Source organism: Podarcis tiliguerta (assembly GCF_965153285.1).
Source record: "Podarcis tiliguerta genome assembly, chromosome: 12".
Taxonomy (NCBI): Eukaryota; Metazoa; Chordata; class Lepidosauria; order Squamata; family Lacertidae; genus Podarcis; species Podarcis tiliguerta.
In genome coordinates, this window is record NC_139545.1 from 17,402,800 (window position 1) to 17,421,136 (window position 18,337).

The 18,337-nt window shown below is 41.6% G+C and overlaps 1 protein-coding gene across 10 annotated transcripts in view; it reads right to left on the reverse strand.

The window, feature by feature from the left end:
• Positions 1–18,337, reverse strand: part of RBMS3 (RNA binding motif single stranded interacting protein 3) — a gene marked incomplete at its 3' end in the record, with an annotated part of 742,271 nt that overhangs the window by 127,907 nt on the left and 596,027 nt on the right. For all 10 annotated transcript variants that reach the window (XM_083405003.1, XM_083405001.1, XM_083405007.1 and 7 more), the window contains one exon: positions 16,855–16,934. In XM_083405003.1, coding sequence (XP_083261129.1) covers positions 16,855–16,934 — 80 coding nt within the window. The remainder of the gene's footprint in view (positions 1–16,854; positions 16,935–18,337) is intronic.

Consider the following 18,337-nt stretch of genomic DNA (forward strand, 5'->3'; position numbering starts at 1 on the left):
GATATCCCACTTTATCACAGGTTGCCAGCTTGTATAGCCAACCACAAGTAAAAAGTAATATTTTAAATGTATCAGCGACAGATAGCAGAAAGGGACTAACTTGAAATCATATATATTAAATATCCAACAGCTGATAAAAATAACAATGCTTAGGATGCTATGATAAGTGAGATGAAGAGTATCATGGGAAAGAATGTTTCTTATCCTATCCTTTCATTCTGGGAGAGCCTGATTTGGGGAGATTTCCCCCATCCCTAGCAGCCTCCTGTGTGCCATCCCACATTGTTCAGGAGGACCCCCCCCCCAAACCACTAGAGAAGCTTTCAGGGAGCGCAGGTGAGGAGGAGGAGGAGGAAGAAGAAGAAGAGGAGGAGGAGGAGGAGGAAGAGGAGGAGGAGGAGTTTGGACTTGATATCCCGCGTTTCATTCCCCTTAAGGAGCCTCAAAGTGGCTAACAATCTCCTTTCCCTTCCTCCCCCACAACAAACACTCTGTGAGGTGAGTGGGGCTGAGAGACTTCAAAGAAGTGTGACTAGCCCAAGGTCAAAAGCTGGTACCACTGCCATAGACATCTGCTGATGGAAAACTCTTTGATCCAGTGAAGGGTTCTGTCAGGTGGAGGTTTGTGTTTGGGCCATAGCTATCAACTTTTCCCTTTTCTTGCGAAGAATCCTATTCGGAATAAGGGAATTTCCCTTAAAAAAGGGGAAACATTGACAACTATGGTTTGGGCTCCCCCCCCCCCAAACACCCTTTCTCCTGCAGCTTCCCACCACTTTCCCTGCAGTTACAAAGGGTGACCCAACTCCCTAGAGAAGATACAAGAATATAAGGGCTGGTAGAGATAAGAGTGGATTAAGGAAAGTCCCCTCTGCCCCCTTTCTACTCACAGAAGCCTCACCTGGAAAGAAATGGGCTGTGGGGTACCAGCAGTCACAGCCAAAAGTGGGGCTGCTCCTTTGAAGGGAGAATAAAATTACACAGATGCACAATACAACCCAGCTATTTCCTTCTTCTTCTTGGCAGCTGATAAGATCACGAAGAGAGCAGCATATTGTATCTTTATACAACAGCGCTTGGGGAAAGAGGCACAACGGATTTGGAGATTACCCAAAATAGTACACAAGAGGTTAAGCAGATGGAATAGCTTCCCTTAATGCGTCCTATTTGATAGACCAGGGTGCTTTGTGGGACCGAGAGAGATTTCACTCAACAGACTCTGGATAGTAGAGGGAAATGAGCACCTGCTCCTTGAGGAACACATTGAAAATTAGATTATAGTTTGCAAATCAAATAGAGTTGCAGCCACTGTTAACTTCATTGTCTCCATCTCTTGCTTTCCACCCCACATTTTTCTCTTCTTACTCTCAGAGACATGGTCCTTTACAGGGAATCCTTATAATTGCTACCTGATTAAGGATACTGCCTTGTCAACCCTGGTATCTTCTTGTATCCTAGGAAACATCAATCTTTCCCTGGCGTACTGTTGTTTTGGCACTGCTTTCCCCAACAGCACACTCAGGGACAGCAGAGGGAGATGGCCATCTCAGGCGGCAGATGCTGAGAGGCGATGTGATGGCAATAGTGTTTCAGGACCATTGTGCTCCTTGGAATAGCCTGTTGTGCTATATAGCTGAGGACAGATCACTCGAGAGACCTCCTTATCCCTTATACACCCAGGGCACTGCATTCTACTGGATAATTTTTCCTTAAAGTCCCCAAAATCTCAGAAGCCTGCTCCACAGCAACTTGTCTCTGTTCTATGGAACAGCATTCCTGTGGAGATACAACGTGTGCCTACTATATTCAGTTTCCTGAAATAAATTGAATACATTTTTATTTTGACAATCTTTTGTAGCTGGAGAAAAAGTCTCCACCGTAGGTATTAATGTTGTATAGTTTCAACCCCTTTTTTCCCAATGTTCTTTCGTACTGCTTTTTAAACCATCTTAGCTATTTTTATGATAGGTCTATAAATTGCAAAAAGGTATAATAGTGATAATGATAAATTGGAAAAGGTATAATAATGACAATGATAATAATTTGTTATTTATACCCTGCCCATCTGGCTAGGTTTCCCCAGACACTCTGGATGGCTCCCAACAGAATATTAAAAACATTAAAAACTTCCCTAAACATGGCTGCCTTCAGATGTCTTCAGATAGCTGCTTATTTCATTGACATCTGATGGGAGGGCATTCCACAGGGCGGGTGCCACTACCGAGGAGGCCCTCTACCTGAGTCCCTTTAACCTCGCTTCTCACAGTGAGGGAACCGCCAGAAGGCCCTCGGAGGACGACCGCAGTGTCCGGGGCTGAACGATGGGGGTGGAGACGCTCCTTCAGGTATACAGGACCGTGGCCGTTTAGGGCTTTAAAGGTCAGCACCAACACTTTGAATTGTGCTCAGAAACGTACTGGGAGCCAATGTAGGTCTTTCAGGACTGGTGTTATATGGTCTCGGTGGCCACTCCCAGATAGTGATAGGTCCACTCTGATTGTTCTCTGAGGGGCATGATAGGGGCACTGATCCCACTCCCATTTCACTCCAGAAATGAAGAACCTGGATGTTTATAATTGAACGTCATCGGAAAGTTTTGCAAAGTAATAAAGCCTTTGACTACGGTCTCAAGTGAACTGCTATGCAGAACAGAAGTGCTTCCTGTTGCTCACTTCCCTCGTAGTTACTGGGGTGGTGGAAACTGAGAATGTTCTTGTTAGACACGCTAGCCAGCCTTCATTGAACATGCCTGGCAGAATTTAGAAATGCTAGGAAACATGGCAGCACACCTTCCTATGTTCCAGCATCTCCAAATACTGCTGCACATGCTTGTAGCACAATCTAGTACTTTATTCTGAAAATGTAGGGCAAATCAAGTATCCAGGGCTGCATCCAATGCTAGCTATACTCAGAGTAGATTGATTGAAATCAATAGAGCTGACTAACTTTGGAGCATTAATTGCAAACGTCTACTCTAATGCTTAGTAAGTGTGCTTAGGTTTCTGCAACATCTATGCACAACCACACAGAAAGAAATAATAATAATAATAATAATGTGGTGGAATAAGCAAATGCTATAAGCAGGAATCCTAAGATAATGCTACTATTCAGTAAAAGGGAAAAAACCACAGAGAAATGTATATCCAAATAAATGCATCCCTCTTGCTCTTCCAAGCAATCAGGCAAACATTGCAAAAGAAGGCAGGAAATAAAGAATGGACAGTTAGAACAAAATAGCCTGATACACAAGCTTTGAAATATGAGCTGTTAGTTTTGACAAAGAAAATGTTAATGAGCTGAATGGATTAACTACAGTGGTGCCCCGCAAGACGAATGCCTCACAAGACGGAAAACCCGCTAGACGAAAGGGTTTTCCGTTTTTCGATGCGCTTAGCTGGACGAATTTCCCTATGGGCTTGCTTCGCAAGACGAAAATGTCTTGCGAGTCTTGAGATTTTTTTTCGCTCCCCACCCCCTTTTTCTAAGCCGCTAAACCGCTAATAGCCTTTTAGCAGCTAATCCGCTAATCCCTTAAGCCTTTAATAGCCGCTAATAGCTGCTAAACCGCTAATAGCGCTAATCCGGTAAGCCGCTAATAGGGTTGCTTCGCAAGACGAAAAAACCGCTAGACGAAGAGACTCGTGGAACGAATTGATTTCGTCTTGCGAGGCACCACTGTATTTTTAAAGGAAATGATTCTGTGCAGAATGCTTACAACTATTCAGAATGGGGGCTAGCCAAGGGCAAGATGCCTTTTCGGGGGGGGGGGCAATACTAGTGAGGAAAATATAATAATTATAACCCTCAGATTGGGATTTTCACTCCATCGAAACCTCTTAATTTTTCTGCATTAAATTGAGCATGCTAGAACACCGAGGCCATCCAAGACCACACAATTACAAAATGGTAATAACTGCAATATTGATAAAATCTGGTAACATGAAGAACAATGCGGGTGGGGCGGGGTTTCCCTTATATAAACACACGAACTGGAAATGTCTGACCGGTTCATAGGACTGCTAAAACAATTTCTTGCCTTCACCGCTGGCCAATATCCTAAACATTTTCCCCCTAAGGTGCACTGAAGTCAATAATTAATGTAGCCATTAGCTTACAGACAGGAAGGAACTTAGACACTTACTGAAGACATGAAAATTAAACCAATTTTTCTATACTTTGGCTAGGAGTCACCAGCTCACTCGGTAATGGAATTCTGAAGCGCTGCAGCCCATCCTATGACTCGTTCACACACAATTTATGCTAAGATAGCAACCACCAAGTCATTTCAACCTTTGGTTTATTTTCATGGCGTGTATTTTATACGAGAAGGCAAAGGAAGTTGGAAACCACCAGCAATCCCTAACATGTGTTGCCTTTAACTTGCCGCTTCTGCAAGAGCTGATTTTTCAGTATGGCAGCTCCTCTGCTTTCGGAACTGGTCCTGCCAGAGATCTCCTCAGTCGTTATTCCTTCCATGCCAAAGGCTACTTTTCATTTGCGAAAGAGTGGCCATGCTTCGACAAAGGCCTTTCGCTGCATGTATACATATAAGTGTGTTTCTGCAGGTTATTGGCATTTCCTATGGCGTGGGTTAAACCACAGGGGGTTAAACCACAGTGGGTTAAACCACTTGCCGATCAGAAGGTCGGCGGTTCGAATCCCCGCAACGGGGTGAGCTCCCATTGCTCAGTCCCAGCTCCTGCCAACCTAGCAATTCAAAAGCACGTTAAAGTGCAAGTAGATAAATAGGTATTGCTCCGGTGGGAAGGTAAATGGCGTTTCCGTGCACTGCTCTGGTTCACCAGAAGCGGCTTAGTCATGCTGGCCACATGACCCGGAAGTTGTCTGCGGACAAATGCCGGCTCCCTCGGCCCATAAAGTGAGATGAGCGCCGCAACCCCAGAGTCGGTCACGACTGAACCTAATGGTCAGGGGTCCCTTTACCTTTACAATGGTGCTGAATGGTTCAGCATTTCAGCCAGCCGTATGATGAAATCCTATGATTGGGACCACAGGCGCCCAGTCGAAAGATCGCAGCTGCAAACATTCAGTGCATAAACAGCACTTGAGCTGGAGAGTGCAAAACGGGTGCTTTGAAAAACTCCCAACCATACCTTTTGGGGTGTTGCTCATGGCTGCTTGCAGTTAATGCATTCCTGTTCTCTGCTGCTTGATTAAAAAGAAGTAAGATGCCTGTCCTTCCAGTCAATGATCTATCGTGGCAATGGAAATGTTTTACTGCAGAGAGATAAGGCAAGGGGTCTCCCCCTGGCCGTCTTGGCAACAGGATTGTGTTCTTCAGGGCCTAGGACCCTCGTACCTATGGGACCGCCTCTCCCGGTATGCCCCACGGAGAGCCTCAAGGTCCATAAATAGCAACACCCTAGTGGTCCCGGGCCCTAAGGAAGTTAGATTAGCTTCAACCAGAGCCAGGGCCTTTTCAACATTGGCTCCGGCCTGGTGGAACGCTCTGCCTCATGAGACCCGGGCCCTGCAGGATCTGATTTCTTTCCGCAGGGCCTGTAAGACAGAGTTGTTCCGCCTGGCCTTTGGCTTGGAGCCAATTTGATTCCCTCCCCCTCTTTCTTTTTTCTTTTTCCTTTCTCCTCCTGTGATGAGGCTGCATTTTAATATTTCAATCTTTCAATATTTTAATTGTTGTATTTTAATCTTGTTTCTAAGTTGTATTCATTCAACTTGTTTTTATTATTGCTTGTTAGCCGCCCTGAGCACGGCCTTGGCTGGGGAGGGCGGGGTATAAATAAAAATTATTATTATTATTATTATTATTATTATTATTATTATTATTATTCTCTCCACCCTCAGCAAAATGTGCTAACACTGTGGTGTTCTTTGGACTCCTCAAAAACCATGCAAAGTAGAGCGTTGGTGCTGATGGGAGAATAACGTGCTCATGAAAATTGCAAGACTGTACGAAGGGCCCTACTGGACCACATCAAAGCGCCCAGCCAGATACTTGTGAGAAATCCACATGCAGGACATGAACACAACAGCACTCTCTCGCTTGTGTCCCCCAGCAACTGAAATTCAGAAGTGTACTAGCTCTGCTACTGGAGGTAATAGGATATAGGACCATCAAGACAAGCAGTCACTACATTTTTTTAAAAAAAGGATGTTTAAAATAGTCGTTCCCAAGAGGCCTGAAACATTTCATTTGGGGATTACAGGGGCAGAGGTTCCAAAAGAGATGGTTACGCTGTTTATGTATGCTGCTACCATAGCCAGAATCCTGTATCCGCAGAAGTGGAAAGAAGTCCCAACGAAAGAAGAATGGATTTTAAAGTTAATGGTTTATGCAGAGATGGCGAAGTTGACAGCATAAAAATAAGAGATCAAAAAGACAAGAACTTTGTCGAAGAGTGGAGGTTCTTTTTGGACTATTTGAGGGAGGGGGGAACTGTAGCTAAATGAAATCGCGAGCAGGAATTGAAACAGGCCAGAGAAGGAGAAGAAAGAAATGATTGTGATATAAGTTATAATACAATAAAAAAGAAAGAAACGGCAGTTATGGCAGCAGGTGAAAGATTCCATGACAGAAACATCATGGACATAAGGATGAGAACTCAAAATGTATTACAGTGGTGCCCCGCAAGACGAATGCCTCGCAAGACGGAAAACCCGCTAGACGAAAGGGTTTTCCGTTTTGGAGGTGCTTCGCAATACGAATTTGCTATGGGCTTGCTTCGCAAGACGAAAATGTCTTGCGAGTTCCTGCGATTTTTTCCCGCTCCTCACCCCCTTTTTCTAAGGCACTAAGCTGCTAATAGCCTTTTAGCAGCTAATCCACTAATCCCTTAAGCCTTTAATAGCCGCTAATAGCCGCTAAACCGCTAATAGCGCTAATCCGCTAATGGGGTTGCTTCGCAAGACGAAAAAACCGCTAGACGAAGAGACTCGCGGAACGGATTCTTTTCGTCTTGCGAGGCACCACTGTATATTGAAAGTACACTGAATAATATCAATTTTTGTGTAAAACAAACAAACAACTAATAAAAATCATTCTAAAGAAGACAAGTGGTCACTGATAGGTGCATCATTCAAAAAATTAAACATTCCCATTTTAAACTCACACATCTTGACAGGCAGCACATCTTGTGGTACCAAACTCCATAGTGTAACTACTCACTGAGTGAAGTTATTTTCCCCTGAATTTTCCAACATTCAGCTTCTATGAATGTTCCCTGCAGGATCTGATTTCTTTCCGCAGGGCCTGTAAGACAGAGTTGTTCTGCCTGGCCTTTGGCTTGGAGCCATTTTGATTCCCCCCCCCCCTTCTTTTTCCTTTCTCCTCCTGTGATGAGGCTGCATTTTAATATTTTAATGTTGTATTTTAATCTTCTTTTTAAGTTGTATTCATTCAATTTGTTTTTATTATTGCTTGTTAGCCGCCCTGAGCCCGGCCTTGGCTGGGGAGGGTGGGGTATAATTAATAATAATAATAATAATAATTATTATTATTATTATTATTATTATTATTAGGATCACCCTAGCTTCAATGTGTGTGTGAGAGAGCCCTTCCCTTTTCTACTCAGCACTAGTGAATCCTCAACTATTGCAAACTTTTCAGGACTGGGATGGTGGTTCATTTCACACTTTCTTGCCCTCACCCTTGATGGATCTCATCTATATTTCGAGGAGAAAGCTGCAGAGCACCGTAGGAGACAGAGACTCCAGTAGCAAAATTATGCATTGTGGAACATGCAACAAATAGTGGCCAAGGGGGATCTATTAACTAGCAATCAAAAGATAATTTAAAACATGGGAGAAGACAACAGGTGCCTAATGGATGGAGCACTGAAACATCTGGCAGAAACTTCTGGGTATAAAATGATACTGTTGTTCAGATAGCTTAATAAAAGGCCAAGCACATACTGTCTTCCAACTCTACAGGATGGTATGCTTTTGAAAAATAATAATTTACGCTGTAAAAATTATCTGCATTGCTGCTCAAGGGACTGAACTTACAATAGACTTAGTATGTAAATAATTCTGTCCTTTCCACCACAGCTGCAGTTGACTTCCTGCAGGTTAGATGCACCCCCAGCAAGATCCATACCACGCAACTGACTCATTTTCTCAGGCTTGAGTCTGGCACATCACTGACAAGACTATAGATAAACTCGGGGATCATGTCACTGCAAGGCTGTGTCTTATCTTTAATAAAAAGGAATATTTCTTCCCACACGTGACCACCAAAAAATCAACAGTTCCTTGATGACTTTCAATTGCTACATATTCATTGACAAAGTCATGTCCTTATGGGACTCTTGGCTCTTCAAAGCAAAAGAGTTTGTGTTTCACTTCGATCGATTATTGAAAAAATTATCATTACTTCTAAATAACTAGCCAAATGAACACTTTGTTTTTGAAAGAGTGAGAGAGAGACAGATAGATGCAGAGAAGAGAGCTATTTCTTTTTGCAGTGGAAAGCCAATTAAAATGGCTCCAATATGGAAACTTCTGAAAAGTGTCATACTTCTTTTTAACTTTAATTATTCACATTCCTTTGAACCTTCAAGGAAAGGTTTTGTTCTAATCTAGGGAGAGTGCTGGGGAAATGTTATAACTTAAGGAATACTCTAATACGAAGACTAATGTAGGAGGTGGAGGGGGGGGAAGGAAGATTGATAATAATAAAAAAAGATGACTCAATATGACGTAGCTGATTTACAGTGTCAGGGGACATTCACAGAGAGCCATTAGGAGCTCTTTGAAAAGAAAATCTAAGTCATATTTGAACTTCAAAAGATCATGCAATCTGGGAAATATCATCCAGTTTCTGATTGTAAATATTTTATAACTAAAGCTCTATTAACTCCTCAGTGCTTTAAATCCAAAATGTTTTAAAATGACTTGAAAGCCTGAGGAGAATACAAGAGGAGGAGAAGAAGCAAAACACACACAGACAGAATAAAAAGAGATGATGGCAGCAGAAGCTTCATGTTAAAAATGAAGTAATTACCTTCAGTACAAAATGTTCACAGACAACACTGTCTGAATGGGGCGTACTTGCAGCAATTTCTGACACCCTTTTTATCCTCACCAACACACTAAGCAAGGAAAATGCTGGCATTTTATTCAACCAGTTTACCTCATGCATGCCCTGTCATAGCTTCCATGATACATGCCTATGATGTCATCAATACATGCCTGTGATGTCATCGTGCCATCCAACAGTGTCAGGGCGTGTCATCAAAAGTTGCAGTGACCCCCCCCCCATGGTTTACATATTTCACATAGTTATATACCACTTAATACCAAAACCAACACTCTTAATACCAATAATAACACTCTTTGCACAGGCCACAGGGCAGCTTACAATAAAAAGAAGTAAAAAACAAACATAGAATCCAATTAAAAAAACCTACACTCCATCAAAACACCCACAACAACAAAGGCGCCATCTTAAGAGGATTGAGGGGGCCCGGGTGCAATGCCATGTGACGCAGGGACACCATGCACGTGACGTCCCACAACACCCTGACATTCCGCATGCGATGCTGCAAGGAGCCAGGGGGCGGGGCCAAATGCCTCCTAAATATTGACACTAGCACCCAGAAACTATCACCCCAGCCTTAAGCAGCCAGGTGCAATCTTGGGTTACCACATTAGAGGAGTCTATGTGCAAGTATCTGTCCAGAAGCCAAGAGTGGAGTAGATGGGCCATTCAGCTTTCCTCAGCTGCCTGGGGAGGGCCACCTTAGTAGACCCATGTCCACCCCTAGCACAACCCTGCTTAAGTGTCGGCCCTCCATCTGGAGGCTGATAATGGATATACACCCAATGCTTGTGCCAAAGCCCACCAACATCTGTAATCAATAAAAGCTGTGGCCAATTTTAAATCCCATAACTTTGTCCTGCCTGGTTTGTTTACTCCTGCTGTTGCCTTGGTTTCACCCTCTTGGGAGGGTGGTGGAAACTAATTGGCAGCCAGTGCATTCGGGACACAATCAGTGTAATATACTCAAAATTATGAACAACCTGTCCACTGAATTCTGCACCAATATGGAGATTACAGCTAGCCCAAACTTCCCTGTTCCATACAATCTGCAGTTACAAATGGAACTGTATGCATGTATTGGGAGAGCAACTGAATAACACAACTGAATAACACAACTGTGAAGCTTCACAAGGGAAACACACCTACAACACAATGGGAATGAAGCAATTTGCCGATTTGACTGGCAAAGAGTTTAGGCAGAAAATGCTTAGATTCAGTGTTGAGCAGGTGCCATCACTGAATAATGTTCCTGGCGAAACTTGAGATCATTGAATTGGAAGTATGTTTTTATTTATTATTATTTTTAAAAAATGTTTTAATCTGTTTCTGCTTTGCTTTTGATTTGTTTACAGCCCTGGGCTCCTTGAGGAGGAAGGGTAGGATATAAGCAATAATAATAATAATAATAATAATAATAATAATAATAATAATTATATATTTCTTATACCTCGCCCATCTCACTGGGTTACCCCAGCCACTTTGGGTAGCTTCCAACAAAATATAAAGGAACAAAACAGAACCTCAAACATTTTTAAAAGCTTGTCAAAACAGGGCTGTCTTCAGATGTCTACAAAAAGTTTTGCTTTTTACATCTGATGGGAGGGTGCTCCACAGGTTCCCAGTAACTTCACTTTTCACAGTAATGGAACCACCAGAATGCCCTTGGAGCTGGCTGAACATAACCCACATGTAAGCTGTGGGATTTAAAGTATTATGATGCATAATGGGTATGGATAGAGGATAAACTGTTAGATATGTCAGAATATGGAAGAAAACTACCTCCAGGAGAGAGAACTGGTAGGATGTCCTTCGTGGTAATTCTTCCTAATGTATCGCTATTAAACAGCAATCTGAACAGCTAGGGTGAGAGGTAGGAAGACAGAAATGTGCAAAAAAAGAAAAAAAGGGGGGGGGAAGCTTCTTGTTTCTAAGGAGAAGAAAATAAAAAAAATTAAGATGCTACTAGTACAGAACTTCCTAGTAAATCTTCTGGCAGGATATTAAGTTTTATTTCAGTTACTCTTTCTAAGGAAATATATTGCTCTTAAGTGTGTAATTTCCCATTTTGAAGCTATTTCTTAGGAACAATAATTAAAGCAGAAGGCGGCATTAAGAGGCCTAAGAGAAATATTCAAGCTTATGAAAGAACATGAAGCAAAATTAAATGTCCAAAACCGGATGAGATGGATTTTCAATATCAATAACAAAAGGGCCTCATTGAGGGCATAATATGGATAAACATAGCAATTCCCATTCAGTTTAAATATACAGGTTGTTGTTGCTGTTGTTGTTTTTAAAAAGGAAGGTATATTTGGTGCTGCTTATTATTGTCCCTCCAGTTTCTCATATTTTGAGAGCGATCAAAGCCAAAAAGCAAAAAGAACTTTGGGAGAAACTGCCCGTGGTGAGGGGAATGAGTCAAATGCGCTACTGGAAAGGTTACATGTTTCCATTAAAAGGCTCGTTAACAAGTAGGAGAGGAAACCTGGAATAAACAAGATGTTTCCCCAAACATGAAATCTGCTCCATTCTGTACAGACTCTTCTAACAGTCCGCTAGGAATTCAGGTGAAAAGTGTGAAGCGACTGTATTTAACCTCTGACTGATTGGTAAATCTTTTCTCGCAGCCAGACAGCTGGTCAGTATATCAGCTAATATCTAAAAACTGATATATATGTGTATTATGATTATTTACACACACATATATCCCTCTGTCTCATGCTCTCAAGTTTCCGAATTTCCTACTTAAATTCATAAAGAGGTCACAGCAATAACTAGAGCCCATTTTCCCTTTCATGCCAATTATTGCGGCACTGGGAGGATAATTTCCAGACTCTGATTGTGCCTTTCCAAATACACTGGGAGACTTGATTCTCTTTGCCTCGCCTTGCAGGAAGATCAGTAATTGCCTGGAGGTGGATAAAGCATAATGCTTCTATCTTTGCTGAGAGGCATAAATCCAGGTTTATTACAGAGATGTATAAATTGAGTAGAAGCTGTGAGGGGAAACTACATGAATATAAAGAAACTTCTACTTAACCTTTTCCCCTCCCTCTCGTCTTGGAGGAAGTAAAGGACAAGCTAAACCCACCAACAGGGAATGGAGCAATTTATAACTTTTCACTGTATCTTAAATATTATTATTTCTTTTCTTCTGTCTTTCTTTCTTTCTTTTTTTGCTGTGTGAGCTCTTAAGGAGTATAATAACCGATACAGTACAACTGTCTCAAAGATGTATTTTGACAGCACCCTGCTTAGGTAATTACACCCAAATGCTCGCCCTATACAAATCAATGAAATGGTGATAATTCCCAATCAATCATATTTACAGATCCGCAATTCTCTCTTACAAGGCTAGAGGGAGTTCACTGAGTCACTTTCCAGGGGATTTTTAGAATACAACAATATCCCACTGAGAAGCGTATCTGAGGATGAAGAAAGCAGAAAGCCACTGGATGAATTAGAATTCAAAAACGGGGTTTGAGTTCTACCGTGTACACATATGCAATCAATCCAATCTGTGATCATTAAAATCAAATTCTAGCAGGCAGCATATAAGCACATTTGTAATTTAAATATACCATGTAATTGAGGCGCAGTTTTCTCTTGTTTTCATACCCTTATTTTCCTAATGACAGACAGCTAATGTAACTGCTTTAAAATATTTTCTACATAAGCATCTCAGAGCAGCCAGACACACCTATATGGGGAAGAGAGATAAGCATTTAATAAAGGAAACTTGAAATGTAATGTTCCTTTTTGCAAAACAGACAGAAAGGTGCCACCAGGAAGATTAGCTGGAGGGTACATTAAAAATCCAAGTTTATCTGCTTACACTTATACAGTATATATCCTCATTCAAAATTCTCCTTTTGTGAGAAAGCTCTTCACAAATGCCTCTTCCCCACTTGACACTAGAGGGTAAAAAACTACAGCAAGGCTGCTATTTTTCTGCACCAGCTTTTTACATTATTACTCATTTAGATACTTTTATACTGACTTTTCACTTCCAGACTGGATATGCCCAAGGTAACTTGCAGAACAAAATGAAAACCTAACCACAACATCAATAAAAATGCCATGCATCTAGATCAAATACAAAAAGGAGGCAAGAAAAACTTAAGAGACTTGATCTAAGCGGAAGAAAACATATGAAGCAGATAAATGAGAGGACTGCCAGAGAAATGGTGATAAAAAAACTGGGAAATTGGGGGACAGCCAAGCCTCCTAAAACAGGGAGTTCAGCATCTTAGATGGGTGGTCTCTCCTAAACTCGTAGGATTAATTCAGAAGTGATCTGGGATCTTCCAGAAAAAACAGGGACCATTTTTCTGATAGCCCCCATGTCCCAACGCACACGCCTTATTAAACAGTGGCGGCAACAGCAGCTGCGATGGTAGAAAAGAAAATGGAATTATGGGAGATGTAGTTCTGCCAAGGGCTACAGCTTTTCAAGGGTTCTATTTTCCAAACGGTATGTTCATATGTTAATCAAAATGTTGGCATAATGGCTGGTGATTCAAAATGCTGATCATAGTGCTATGTGTAAAGTGCTGAGCTGCTGTTTATCCCCATTCTTCGTCTAAGTACTGACTCGCTTAATAATGCTTATCCTTGTTGCCCATCAAAAGGCTGACCATTTAGGAATCCAATAGGACTGGAGCTTGGACCTGCAAGATGTGGGGCATTGTCCCCACTGTTTGACACAGCTGTGAGGAGAAAGAGGGCTTGACTCCCATTCAGGGATTCCAAGGCCTTGCTAGGAATAGGACAGAAATTTCGTTCACAATTCACAGCAAAATTACCAAACTGACAGTTCTTGAAATAATATGCAAACTGAAAAAAACAGCCATCCTTCAAAATTTCCACTCTCGGAGTTTTGCCATGCAGTTCTCCAGTCAAGGAATGTGTGTGCAAAAATGCATACAGAATGTGCATAAAAATGTAGATATATTTGCAACAATAATATAGAAAAGTGCATTACAGAAAATTGCTTACAAAATTTGCATTTTAGGCAAAATACACTAATGCATATATCAGGAGAAAATTGCACTAAAATACTGATAAATTTTCATGAGCTCTTTTTGAAAGAAAGAACGAAAGAAAGAAAGAAAGAAAGAAAGAAAGAAAGAAAGAAAGAAAGAAAACCCATGTAGAAACCCATGCAGATGTAAAGACAAGATTGGGGGGGGGGGGGATGAGAAAGAGAGAAATCATAATTTGACAGATTCACTTGTCCTTATTCCTTCCTTGCCTCCACTCTAGGATTCCTGTTCAGAAGCCAAAACTTGGAAGTTGAGTTCCCTGCACTCACTCCCAGTTCTCCAAAAGCTAAAGGACACTGAAATAGTTCCTGGGCCCAAACATGATCTCTGTAAATTTAGTTCTTGCAGTTTCATTGGCGGCTGGAAGCTCTGCCATAGCATGAATGCTGGATTTGGGGATTGTAGGTAACATTGCGTAAGTTTTCTGTTTTTTTAAAGCAGCCCATAGTTTCTAGATAATTTACTCATGGTGCAGTTCCACCTAACACTTCCTTTGGATGAGAACTCTGAATTCAATATTATGCATATAAAACTTGGGGAAATCCTACAGTTAAAAGTCATAAAGCTGCTGCATTTATGGCCAGCTGACTCACATATGCTAAGAGCATTTTATTACTGAGTGACGTGGGAGATTGTTTACAGAGGACAAGGATTCTGTTGACTGGAAATCTGCTCGAAATCATTGCTATCCTTCGCATTTCCATCGGGTGTAGCTATGATATTAGGCAGGTTCATATCGCAACTACTGCAATTGCTAGAGAAGAAATGTCCATCTGCTGGTATCTTTGTATGTAGAATTGTACCACAATATTCTGTGGCCGATCTTGAGTTTCCCTGGGATAACATGTGAATCTACTCACATGCATTGTTAATATTTACTTAACCGGGGTGTGGGGTGGGTGAGTGGCTCTTCCAATGGATGTATTTTTCTGCACTGAAAGGTTGGATGCCATCATCATGGATGCTAACAGGATTTCCTGGGCCCAGTATACTGTATGTGTATTGGGGGCCCTGTACCACCATCATGTGCAATCTATTGACAAGATCTGCTGCTTATTGTATATATGTAACTTGCCAAGATGTACACAACCTTGATCTCCTGGGAGGAAAAGCGAGATGGAAACATATAGTGTCATTCACAGATCATACAACCAGTGCCGGATTTATGTATAAGCTAAACAAGCTATAGCTTAGGGCACCACTCTTTTGGGGGCCCCAAAGAAAATTAAAGAAAAAAACCTGGATGTACGTTTCCAAAATATAAGATAAAAAACAAATAAAACAAAACCTACATACAGCAACAGTGTTTTGTTTTGTGTTGTGTAGGTTCCTATGATGTAAGTAATGGGCCCCGCCTGCTAGCCTGCTCCCTAAAATATCACTGGTTTGCTCATTTCTATATATAGGGTGCCTACATTCTGCATGGACTGGCTACATGGCAACATGTGCAAATGGCTTTAGATACCTATTAGGTCCATAAATGACCAAATAGCATATATCCAACACAAAAAACAGTGACAATTTGTTTGTCACTATAAAGGGCCCCATTACCTTCAGTAGCTTAGGGCCTCATCAAACCTAAATCTGGCCCTGCATACAACCAAAGGGCAAGATAGTTTGAGCACAATACACCGATTCTGCCTCAACTGCAAATTAATTTCTAGACCTCATTCAAAGCACTGGTTTTGACTTATAAAGCCTTTCATGGCTCAGGAACCCAATAGCTGAAGGACTGCCTCTCTCTGTATGAACCTACATGGACCCTGAGATCATCCTCTGAGGCCCATGTGCCTCCCTCATGACAGGACTGGAGGGCGGAAACACAAGAATGGGCCTTTTCTGCAGCGGCTCCCCAGGAAGGTTTGGCTGGCACCTTCATTATGCACCTCTAGGCACCAGGAAAAAGACATTCCTTGTTAACAAGGCCTTTGGCTGACTGACATCAGATGCCCTTTCAAAATGTGTTGTGGAAGGAGGATTATTGGTTTTTTGTTGTTCTTATTTTTACTATGTATTTTGTTGTTTTTATATTGTAATTTTATGTTGTGAACATAAGATCTGCAGGTGAAGGGTGCTATCCAAATAATAATAATAATAATAATAATAATAATAATAATAATAGCAATAATATTCTACTCCATGTGGCCATAAGTGCAACACAACATTTTGTGTGACTTGAAGGTGACATACTTTTCCAATTCCGATCATCAGGATTCACATGTAACTACTGTTTACACTCATAAGTCAACCTAGATCTTGCACATAATACATGCATTCTCATTCTGCTCTCCATTTCAGTAAGAAAAACAAATAAAAATATGGGAAGCTGTATATTGTGAGCAACAAAGAGGAAACACTACAGCAATTCAAGCTCAATCTAAAATGCTGTAAAGGTAAAGGGACCCCTGACCGTTAGGTCCAGTCGCTGTGGCATAAAGGACAGTAAATACATTGATGGCAAGTAAGAACTCAAGATAGTGGGAAACGGGTTCAGTGACCTTTCTATGTAATGAGATTCCATAGGTTGAGTTAAATCTATTTCCCCTTTATCTTCCTCCACTCTCATTTTCTCCTCCCCCCGCCCAGTTTATTTGGTTTGTTTATTAATATATTTAATGTGGAGGTGGGGGTGTCTAGACCTAAGACATACAACAGCACAAATTCAATGCAAATTGGAGAGGGAGACACCTATATGTGAAATGTCAAGTCAGAACTCTCCTCAAGAACCATTTCTGGGAAAGGAGCTTCCATATTTTATCACACAGAGAGAGAACACACAACACTTACCTGGCACACCAGGGGGTGTTTTCAGGTATTTCCCATTAAAATGCTGAATAACTACTTCACATTTTTCGGTAGATTCCATCCTGAGAAAGAGAAATAATAATAATGATTATGGAGCATCGATCAGATGACAGGTATCAAGAAAAAGTCACGCAATATCACTTGATAATGAAACGTGCCGCCTGCCTCCATTATACTGGTGCTTTAATAGGAATGGCGATACTTTTCTGTCTGGATGCATTAGTTTTGTACATCCAAGTCTCTGTGTCAGTTACACTTACAACATTACCTTTTTGTATGTGCGTTCTGAAAATCACGTGGGCATAGGAGGAGGAGGAGGCTGCTGGATCAAGCCAATGAACCATTTTGTCCAGCATCTTGATCTCACCATGGCCAACCAGATGCCTATGGGAATCCCACATACAGGGATTCTCCAGCAACTTCTAAAAATGGAGGTAGTATATAATCAGTATAACTAACAGCTACAGATACTCCATGAAACTGCCTAATCCCCATTTAAAGCAATCTGAGTTGGTGGCCGCCACTCCCTTCAAATCCACACAATACTTTTAAAGCACATTTATTTTTAATATGTTTGATTTTTATTGCTTTTCAATTTTTATTTTTATTTACAAATTTGACATCTCATTAATTCAGATTGAAAAAATGACTCCCCAACCGGCCATCTTGATGTTTCTCTTCCCACTCTTATTAGCCGCTCAATTTCCAAATGCCATTTCGAAAATATTTTAACATCTTATCTCCCCACCCCCAGTTTTCTTCCTCTTCGTTTCCCACCGGCTGCTCATTTTTCAGTTCCTGCTAGACTTTTACTATGTGCATCCAAAGCACATGACTTCCCACAAAGTACCCTGGGAACTGTAGGCTGCTAAGGGGACTGGGAATTATAACTCTGTGAAGGGGAAGCTACTATTCCCAGGGTTATTCTGAGGAAGTCATATGCAGTGGCGTAGCGTGGGTTGTCAGCACCCGGGGCAAGGCAAGTAATTTGCGCCCCCTAACCCGTGGATTTTAGCACTGCGAGTGCGAGCGCCCCCCCCAGATGTTGCGTCCAGTGCGGCCGGCCCCCCCCCCCTGCACTACGCCACTGGTCATGTGCTTTAAAAGTGTATTGTGTGTGCTATAAATATACAGTGCGAAGAATTAGTTCTGTTTACCCTGAATCTTCTGGCATTCATTTTCACTGGATGGTCCCAGATTTTACTATTATTATTATTATTATTATTATTATTATTATTATTATTATTGAGAGACTTTTCCCTATCCACTTTTCCTACAACATGCACAATATTTTATTTAAAAGTCTCGAATGTTGCAATCTTTCCTCAAAGGGAAACTGGCTACTTTTGGCGTTTTAAAAACATATTTCACTGAGGTGCAGGCTACAATAAACTTTGAATGGGCTGTGGTGTTCCTGGCATCCTGCATTCAGGAGAAATGGGGTGGGGGGGGGATGCACGTCCCC